This window comes from Chanodichthys erythropterus, chromosome 22 (assembly GCF_024489055.1).
Source record: "Chanodichthys erythropterus isolate Z2021 chromosome 22, ASM2448905v1, whole genome shotgun sequence".
NCBI classification, from domain to species: Eukaryota; Metazoa; Chordata; class Actinopteri; order Cypriniformes; family Xenocyprididae; genus Chanodichthys; species Chanodichthys erythropterus.
The window spans coordinates 30,005,390-30,016,273 of NC_090242.1; the positions used below are offsets into that span (position 1 = coordinate 30,005,390).

Sequence of the window (10,884 nt, forward strand, 5' to 3'; positions counted from 1 at the left end):
CTCGACAAGACAGGGCAGAAGGTCAGGAACAGGCAGAACAAGACAACTAGAATAACAAAAGACTAAAAGTAACTACTACAAAAACACTACAGACTTTAGTAACCAGAAGACTAGAACACAGAGGCATTACGTTTAACAAACTGACAAAGACAAGAAGGAAAGAGGACACAATATGAAGGGAGCAAAGAACACGAGGAACAGGTGACAACACTCAGACCAATGAGGACTCAACAAGAAAGGGAGAAGGGAACACAAGGAACAGGTGGGCATACTTATACAAACGAGGACTGAACAACGACTAAACAATGGGGCATGGTAACAGCAAATGAGGAGGTGGAAACAGAAGAGCAAACACAAACACATAGCAAACACAGACAGAACCATGTGCTCAAACACATCACAAACAAAGAGACATGAAACACTGACAACACAGACAAGGCAGCCAGGGCAGAACCCTGACTGCACGTTTCAGAATTGACTTCATGGAGAGAGAGATGGCAGAACGTGCATCCTGTTTGTATTCTTTATTTTGTGAAAAGCACAACATTTTGTTTTTATTGTTAGTGTATACAAATAAAAGTAGACACTGAACAAGGGAGTTCAACAGTGGAGATTAGCGATGAAGATTAGCGATAGAGATGGAGATGGAGAAGTAAGTACTGAGAAAAGTTCAGCAAAAATGAGTCTGAATTGCTGCTAGATGCTGTTAGGAAGTGCAGGGTTTTAACCCTTATGCACTTTATGTGCTGTGCCGCATCTACCGGAAAACAAACACTTAATAAAATAACATGAAATTTCAAAACAATATCGCGTTCATTATCGAAGGCGATACATCTAAGATATGAACGCGATATTGCGTGGCTTATCAGTGAACTACGGCTCTGTCTATTAAATGCCGCTCCATTTGAAAGCAGGTGATGGTGATTTTGCGGTAATCAGGGAACCGGCTTTACTGACAAAATGCGTGTGACAATCACATGCGATATATCCCCCAGCCCTATTCTCAGCTACAAGGTAAAGCACTGCAATGGGCAGACTCCCTCTCAGAAAGGTCCTGTTGTCCAATCTTATGACTCCTTTGTCACTCACTTCCGAGAAGTTTTCGGCAAACCGATCTCAGATTCTTCCATTAGTGAGAAACTTTGTAATTTAAAAACAAGGCTCAATGTCTGTCAATGAGTATGCTTTGCAATTTAGAACACTGGCGGCATCTAGTGGATGGAACGAACAAGCGCTCATCACCACTGTGACGTAGTTCGTATATACGGGAAGAAGGAGGCGGGAACCGGTGAACATTCAACAAAAGTTTTATTCAAAATAAACAAAGAACAAAACAAAAGTAATGCCGGCAGACCCTCGCGGACGTCTGCCGGCCACACAAACATAATAAAACATAAAATAAAGTCCAGGCCTGGTCCTCTCTCATCCTTCACTGTAGTCGCTCCTCCTTTTATGCTCCCAGAGCTCCTCCGTGAGGGACTCAAGGCCGGTGCGCCTCCCAGGTGATGCTCATTAACACTCGCGCCACCGGCCTCGCGCCATTCCCTCACAGCTCTCGCCCGCCCTGGTCGCCACAACCACCTACCAGCAAGGTCTGGAACCCAAAGTGCGGTTGCATCTCGCTGCATACAAGGATTCTATCGGCCTCAAATGCTTCATCCAGCTATGCTAAATTCTTCTTCGTGGCAAAGAAGGACGGAGGCTTGTGTTACGAGTCCCGGGCGTGGAACACGTAAACAGATTACAAAACCCCTGAATTATCAGGAGAAGTAAACACAAGAAAAGATGAGTGTCTTTCCTCAAACGCAGCTTGTAGCGTCTATTTATTGACATCATATCATCATCACTTTATACTTATCAATATCACAAAATACACTATTAACACATCTGTAGTCTTTACTGTTATATTAGTATCTTTTAAAATTAAACCGTTTTACTGTACAAAATGATCACTGTCACGCTCATAACACATGCACACTACTTTAAGTCTGAACAAATATACAAATATACACTTTCTGAGTCATTTTTATAGTAATAAATTAGCACATACTGAAATTAAATGTATTATTTACATGTGAATTGTCTACGATCACAACAATTAACTTAACCGTTTTACCCGTACTTTACATTTAACACAAACAAGTTATTGGTTTTAAACACATAGAAAATGTGAACTGACATATCTTATATTGGCAATGGCACATATTTTCATTTCTTTTATGAATATATACCTGAATTATCAGGAGAAGTAAACACAAGAAAAGATGAGTGTCTTTCCTCAAACGCAGCTTGTAGCGTCTGAAGTAAACACACGCGCATCACCATAGTAACCCACAACGGACTCCCTCTAGTGGCAACAGTTGTATTCTTTTAAAACTTCAGTCTAATGACTCAGCTGAGTCTAATGACTCAGTGTACAATAAACTCTTTGTCAAATAAATAAATAAATAAATACATAAATACATAAATAATTAAATAAATGTATAAATAAATAAATAATAATACCAAAAGACACATTACCTTGTGACTACACATGGGTGTATCACACTTGCGGCCCTGTATTGATTACCGTGCTCTTAACAAAATCACTGTCAAGTTCTGATATCCCCTTCCTCTCGTCCCAGCAGCTCTAGAACATCTCCGTGGTGCCACTGTGTTCACCAAGCTGGACCTCCGCAGTGTGTACAACCTCATCCGGATACGCGAGGGGGATGAGTGGAAGACCGCCTTTGTCACGCCCACCTGCCACTAGGAATACCTTGTGATGCTGTATGGCCTAGTCAACTACCCCTCCGTATTCCAGGACTTCATCCATGAGGTGCTCCGGGAGTTTCTCCACAAATATGTCCTGGTCTACATAGATGACATCTTGATTTACTCCCGGAGCCTGGCCGAACATTGCCACCATGTTGCGGAGGTCCTCCAATGCCTGAGACAGTATCATTTCTTCCTGAAAGCAGAAAAATGTTCATTCCACCAGCCTTCCGTACACTTCCTTGGATACATCATCAATCACAGTGGTATCCAGATGGACGAGGGGAAAGTGGAAGCTATCAAGTCCTGGCCCACTCCATCTACCATCAAAGAACTCCAGTGCTTCCTTGGCTTCACTAACTTCTACCGCCGCTTTATCAAGAATTACAGGTCCATCGTTAATCCACTCACCAACCTGCTCCGGAACCAGCCCAAGTCTCTGTCCTGGACCAGCTGCCACCAACACCTTCGAAACCCTCAAGGAAACCTTCACCACCGCTCCCCTCCTCATCCACCCAAACCCTGACCTGCCCTTCGTAGTCAAGGTGGACGCCTCCACCACAGGAGTGGGAGCGGTACTATCTCAGCAGCAGGGGACACCAAGTAGTCTCCATCCATGCGCCTTCTTCTCTTGCAAGCTCAACCCGGCGGAGGTCAACTATGACATCGGCGACCGCGAGCTCCTGGCGGTCAAGTTGGCTCTTGAGGAATGGAGGCATTGGTTGGAGGGAGCCAAACATCCTTTCCTGGTCCTCACTGACCACAAGAACTTGGAATACCTACGAGCTGCAAAAAGACTGAATCCCAGACAAGCACGCTTGGCTATGTTCTTCTCCCGCTTTGATTTCTCCACATCCTATCAACCTGGCTCCAAAAATGTCAAGGCAGATACCTTATCTCGTCTCCAAGCTCCAGATGAAAAGAACGAAGAACCTGAAACTGTTCTCCCTGAGTCTATCTTTGTGAGCCCTATCTCCTGGTCTGAAGACACATTACCCTCCTCCAATGCCTCCACAAACGCCCTGCCAGGTTGTCCACCAGGCTTGCAATATATCACCAAGACAAAACGAACTTCACTGATCCACTCTGCTCACACGTCACACGTCACTTGGCACTGGTCACCATGGGGTCAATGAGACCCTCTCGCTGCTGAAGGAGCACTTCTGGTGGCCAAACATGGCAACAGATGTCAGAAGGTATGTGCAGGGCTGCAAGGAGTGCGTCATTTCTAAGAGCACTCGCCATCTTCCAGCCGGCAAGCTCAATCCTCTGCCCGTTCCTAATCGACCCTGGTCACACCTGGAAGTGGACTTCATCACAGACCTGCCAGCATCCGATGGCTACACCTGCATCCTGGTTGTCATAGACCGTTTCTCCAAAGCATGCCATCTGATTCCCCTAAGAGGTCTACCTACCGCCATGGAAACTGCTGAACTCATGTTTAACCATGTATTCCGATACTTTGGCATTCCAGAAGACATCATCTCAGACAGAGGTCCCCAGTTCATCTCTCGAGTTTGGAAGGCCTTCCTATCCCTCCTGGGTGTGACCGTCAATCTCTCCTCCGGCTACCATCCTCAGTCGAATGGGCAGACGGAAAGGAAGATCCAGGAGATCGTTCGCTTCCTCCGTACCTTCTGTCACGGCCACCAGGACTCTTGGAACCAGTACCTGGGTTGGCCGAGTACGCACAAAACTCCCTACGTCAACCATCTACTGGACTCACTCCATTCCAGTGTGCACTCTTCCCCTGGGACGGGGAACCATCTAACATTCCAGCAGTCGACTACTGGTTCCGAGAGAGCGAGAGGGTCTGGGACTCAGCACATCACCAACTGCAGCGAGCCCTGCGCAGACGCAGGACGACAGCGGACCTTCATCGCTCCAACGCTCCCTCCTACCAACCAGGACAGAAGGTCTGGCTGTCAACATGGGACATCAGACTGCGTCTGCCCTACAAAAAGCTGAGTCCCAGGTTCATTAGCCCATTCACCATCACCAAGCAGATCAACCCGGTCACGTATCAGCTCCAGCTCCCTCCACAGTATCGGATTCACCACACTTTCCATGTCTCACTTCTAAAGCCTCATCACCCTTCTGTTTCTGTCTCCACAGAGCCGGACGTGGCAGCCGCCGAACCCTCAAAGTCAGAGCGCTCAAGGGTCCCCAGAAATGACATCCTCGATCCCAATCTCCTTGAAACATTCCACGCCAGCCACCCTGACAGACCTGCCCCATGTGGAAGAGGACGACCACCACGACGTCGGGGTCCTCGGCCCTCAGGAGCGGGCCGTGGGAGGGGGGGTACTGTCACAGATATGCCAGGCTCCACCATCAGCCAATCACAGCGCACCCAATCACCAGAGTACTGATCACCGAAACCTGCACCTCATTAACCACAGTATAAAGAACACTCACACACACCACCACATTGTCCGGTCTTGTTTGCATCTACACTTACCTGTATGCTTACCTCAAGGACTCCCAGCGATCTACTTACCTGGCTCCAGCATCTAAAGTTCTCCTTGTGTGCCTCCCAGTCTGTGTGTGAGTGTTCCTTGTCTCCAGCGATCTCCATCTCCATCTACTCCAAGACCCATTGTACCTACGATCACCAAAGGAAAGTGTAGTGAACAGCATATTCTAGGGCCCAGTTCATGGCCGGGCCCCTCTCTGTCCGTAACAGCAGACAAAGGTTTGCGACATTTTGATTCGATCTTGGTGGACTAACACAAACAAACTGTCCAACGCCATCAGATAAAGATGTAAGGACAACGTCTAGACCTCTCTTAGAGGGCAAGAAGAAGACCTCTTGTGCCAAGCTGGGAAAGACAGGACTTCTCATTGGTCCACAGGCAGTTACTGCCCTTCACCCATCTCGACACTACTTCCTAAGGTTGGCCAGAGACTACCATAAAAATTCCTCGGGACCTTAGCAGCAATGGGTGAAACAAAGAGAGATCAGAAAGATCTTTCCGAATCCATTCAAAACTATGTTTGCAAACCTTAGAACTGATGCAAACTACACATCCATTTGATACTCATTCAAAGAAAAAAATTTACTCTCAGTGACAGCTATTTGTTGTTCAACATCTGATACAAATTGAGCTGTTAATGTACAATTGAATGACAGTTCAATATTTTTCCATCATGTTTAGTCTCTATTTGTTTAGAATATTGCCAAAGGTATTCTGGCGGTGGTTTGGAAAGTGAGAAATGCATTGGTAAATTTTAAAGACACTGTAAAGACTTCCAGCTTTGTGCTTTATGCAAATGAGTTCCACAGGGGAGAGAAGGGTGGGCCACACTTTGTGTGTCCCCTCTGATGCCAGCAGCCAATCACCGTACTTGAATGGAGAAGCGCCAAATTGCAATCTCCTCCTTATCGGAAAGGGATAAAGGTACCCTTTCAACAGACACCCCTTGTTCTGAGTCTGCCTTTCAAACAGGCAAAGACATAACAGATATTGTTCTGGGTCTTAACTCTGTGAGGAGTGAGACATTAACAGATATACTGTTCTGAGTCTGTCCTGCACGAGGATAGACACAACAGATATACTGTTCTGAGTCTACCTGTCAAAGGGGAAAGACGGAGCAGATACAACACTGTTCTGAGCCTCTGGTCCATCCAGAGAGACAACAACAGATCCCATGATCTGAGTCTACAGCTTGTGAGGCAGCAACAGAGACGATTACGTTCTAAGCCTCCAGGTTGTGAGGAAAGAGACATCAACAAACACTACGTTCAAAGTTTCCATCCAGCGAGACAGTAACGACATCTGCAAACGGGTTAAGCTCAGGAGAGCAAACCTTAAATCCAAGGTACCTTCGTTTGTGTGTTCCAGATTGTTAAGGACCTTCTGCACCTACACCAGGGCCTCATCTGCGTGTTCCAGATTTTAGGACCCTTTGGTGCTCCAGGAGATCAGCATCCCACAGAGCTTCGTGTTCAAGACTGTTGAAACGGATTCTGGCTCCTCTCCCCACTGCATTGTCACCCCGCACAACCAGTGGAAGACGTCAACGTCATCGGATTCAACCAGGTGGAACGTAAATATCACTTAACCAAACCTCTTTCCAGAGACCTTGGCATTGTTGTATATTATCAGTATATAATTTCCTAATTCCCATTAGATGTAATATAGCTGAAGTTAGTTAATACCAAATAATTTCTCATTTATTTGTTTAGTGCATAATAAGGTTCTCCACCTTATTATTTCCAGAGAAACAGTTTATCTTTCCATAAGATAACGTAACTCTTCCATAGCCACACCCAACTTAATCACTTGTATTCTATGTATCTTATGCACTTTATTCCTTTATCATTCATGGTATTCATTTAGTAGTTGTGTTAGTTATTCTTGTTTATCTCTTTGTAAATAAAATTTAGGTTCTACAAGTTAGGAATATCACCAATCTTTCAGATAAATCAACTGACCACTTTACAGTAATTCTAAATGAATGAAAGCCCCTGTTGGGAGTGTTCTCATACTGCCAAGGTAAACGACCTTGGTGCTCTGAATAAGGGAAAAAAGGGGAAGTGGTCATCTGATGTACTCATAACCACACCTTAAGAGACGTGTGATCCAAAAATCACAATGTCAGCGGTGACGTGAGTACCAATCCCTATTTTACTTCACGTCCTTGGATGGACAAAGTAAAAAATCACCACAACAGTATTACCTTCCAACACTTCAAGTATCACCATTGCTGCACTATTTACTCACCTGCACTGCTGTTTCCACATACTGGTTTCAATAAACATCAATAACTGTGATTCCTTGTCTCCATCCCTTCTGTACTGTAACAATTAGCAATAAATATTTATTATTATTATTATTATTATTATTATTATTAAGTATACACCAGGTACATTTTATTCCCTCTACATATTACATCTCCATGCATTAATTACTCTTAAATATTATCCCATATTAATCTTTTGCATACACGCAACTTGATATTAACTGTATAATATATATATATCATTTCAAAATCACACTCCACTGTTCATTATAGACCACCTTTACATTAGTGAAAAAAATATGAAAATAAATGAAAATCACTCTGAATTAACTTTATTTCTAAAAAGTTTAAAAATCTGTTGCCTTATTTCCTATATAAACCATATATATTATGGGATTCAAGCCTGGTGGAATAACATGGAACATTATACTACCGAACTTACTACTATCAGCATATTAAGGGAAACGATAAGGAAAGTAAGCGCAGCTTTGCTGTTCATTGCTTTGTTTTTGCTTTGTATACGTACCATTGCTATTCTGAGGTATGTCAATAACACCCACCTGAGTGAGGAGGTGAGTACACTAAAAGTTAATACATATATATTATTATTAGTGAAGCATTGTCACAAAATAAAATTCCATATAAATGTGTAAAAGCCTGGAAAACAATCTGCATATGCATTGTAGTTCTCAAAATCCCAATGTTAGACATCATTGCAAAAACATAAGCCATCAATAGAAAAATGAACGTGAGATGACTGATGTGTAACTTGCAGTCCCTCCACTAAGAGTACAGTGTATCTGAATTTTGTGACCTAAAAAGAACGTTCAAATAGAAGGATTGCATTAAAAGCATATTATCTCAAAGTATTGCTACAGAAGTAGATTATATCTTTGTAAACCTAATTTTCTGACAGTAGTTATAGTCTGATCTTCATAATATACTATAGAGAAAACTACAATGTGCTTAGTTCTGTCATTCTTTATTAATAATTCTGTCCTTTTTCCTTTACATACTGTATGACTCTCTCTCTCTCTCTCTCTCTCTCTCTCTCTCTCTCTCTCTCTCTCTGTATGTGTGTGTGTGTGTGTGTGTATTTTATTGCACATTCATTTTTTTTTTGTACTTTGTAATATTAGCAATGGAATTTGCTCTTGTTTTACACTAACTTGCAGAACCTAGGGTGACAACCTGTTTACTCTGTTGCAGCACAGTAGAAGTGATTTTGTGGAACAATGTGGAAAATGTGTGAGAGAAATAAATTTGCTCCTATTATACTATGTAAATATTGATTTACATTAGTTGGAAAGCCTATTTGCCTTTACGTTGGATGATAACATTTTAAATCATCAATAAGCTTTGTAAAATGTTACCGGCTCTGCGACTATTTGCTCAGGTTCGAGTGATACAATGTAATTCACTCTACATATCCTATTCAATGGTTTACTGGTTGTTCTTCCTTGCACCACTTTTAGTTAGTATTAATGGTAAGTCAATTAAATAAAAGCTGCCTTTAAATCTTCCACCTATCAATGTTACATTGATTTATTTAGCTTTTTTCTCTTAAGCATTTTTTTAATGATTCAGCAACATTGAGAATTCCTTTGTGTTCTGTGTAAACACTCTAAAAAATGCTGGGTTGTTTTAACCCAAATTTGGGTCAAATATGGACAAACCCAACTGTTGGGTTAAAAAATGCATTTAAAAATTTAACCCAATGGTTGGGTTTGTCCATTTTTGACCCAAACTTGGGTTGAAACAACCCAGCATTTTTTAGAGAGTATTTGCACATCAGAACTCTTTCTTGGTTGATATCGCTTAATTGTGGAGTTTATTATTATTATTATTATTTTTAAACCAAATGAAAAGACAAAAAGAATGGTGTAATTCAATTATGATGACCTGTTAAATCTTTTTAGCCTTTATTAAAATTCAAAACTTCGCCAATGACCACATGGTCACTCTCATCAACTCTCATTAATGCCTCTTCTCTAATACATAATCCAAGCTTAAATTAGCTGCTGCTTATGTGATAACATCTGTATGTGAATTACAGTATTTTTCTCTTTTTTTCTTGTTGAAATATATTTACCATACATGCTAACTGTGGAGTAGAGTTCTTTTGTGGACATGAATAAATAAATGAAATCACTTTGTATTAACTTTATTTCTAAAAAACTTAAAGAGCCGTTGTTTAATTTCCTTTGTTTGTAAACCATATATTATAGGATTCAAGACTGGTGGAATAACATGGAACATTGTAACAGATGTTTTTCTAATTTCAGCATATACAGGGAAACGATGGAGAATAATCGCGACGGATCCAGAGACCAGCATGATTATATAAACAGTCAAGTGAGTGCTGCAGGTTTTAATGGCTTTACTGTTGGTTGCTTTGTTTTTGCTTTTAAAGCAGATCATCACTATTTTGAGGTATGTTAATGCCACACTACCCATTGAGGAGGAAAATAAAACCACAGTAAAAATTAATCCATATACATTATTAATTACTGTATTTTCACAGGACAGTTTAAATATTGAAGCATTGTCACAAAAGGGGTTTTGAATCATAGATCTGCAGTGAGACAGACGCACACTGAGGCCGATCAGAATTCCCACCATCACTACTGCAGCACCCCAGGCTCCTGCTGACAGTTTAACCACCATATTATTGCTCATTATAGTTGGGTATCGTAGTGGATTGCATATGGCCACATACCTGTCAAAGGCCATGATTATTATCACAGCGTGAGATGCTGTACCATTCAAATGCAAAAAATAAGCTTGAATAACACACTCCACATATGTGATGTAGCGCTCAGAAGGGTTTGTCAAAAAATCCTTCAACAAATGTGGCACAAGAGCAGTTGTCCCCAATACATCATTCAGTGTCAAGTTGCAGAGAAGAACATACATAGGCTGGTGTAAACTTTTTTCTGCTGAGATCTGAATCATTATCCCAATGTTAGATATTATTATAAATATGTAAACCATCAAAAGAAGAATAAATGCAGCAAAGCTTGACTGAGGTGTTACTTGCAGTTCCTCCATCAGTAGCACACTGTATCTGAATGTCAGGTTGTCCATCTGTGATCTAAACAAAACATGCAGATAAAATATATAATAAGATGAAACTATTAAATCTAACAGATATAATATGTCATACAAAATATTACACCTTACAAGAGCATAATCTGCTTGTCTCTGAATAAAGATTAGTTTGCTTGGTCAGTTTAAATGTGCATCAAGTTTTATGTTGCCATGTTGCCAAAACAATCTTTGCTGTGATTGGTGGATTGCTGGTCCAGATAGTTTTCTGAAGATTACATAGGTAAAGGCAGGCTGGATGAACATCTTTCCCATGGGAGATATTCAGGGCCGCGG

At 41.7% G+C, this 10,884-nt stretch overlaps 1 protein-coding gene across 1 annotated transcript; it reads right to left on the reverse strand.

Moving 5' to 3' along the window:
• Positions 1-9,648: 9,648 nt before the first annotated feature.
• LOC137012728 (olfactory receptor 5K4-like) lies at positions 9,649-10,593 on the reverse strand. The gene has a single exon (XM_067376139.1). The coding sequence runs from the start codon at positions 10,585-10,587 to the stop codon at positions 9,649-9,651; it is 939 nt and encodes a 312-aa protein (XP_067232240.1). The 5' UTR covers positions 10,588-10,593.
• Between the last annotated feature and the right edge of the window lie 291 nt (positions 10,594-10,884).

Coding starts and splice junctions, on each gene's coding strand:
- LOC137012728 (XM_067376139.1), bottom strand. CDS start 10,587: ATGGACAACCTGACATTCAGATACAGTGTGCTACTGATGGAGGAACTG.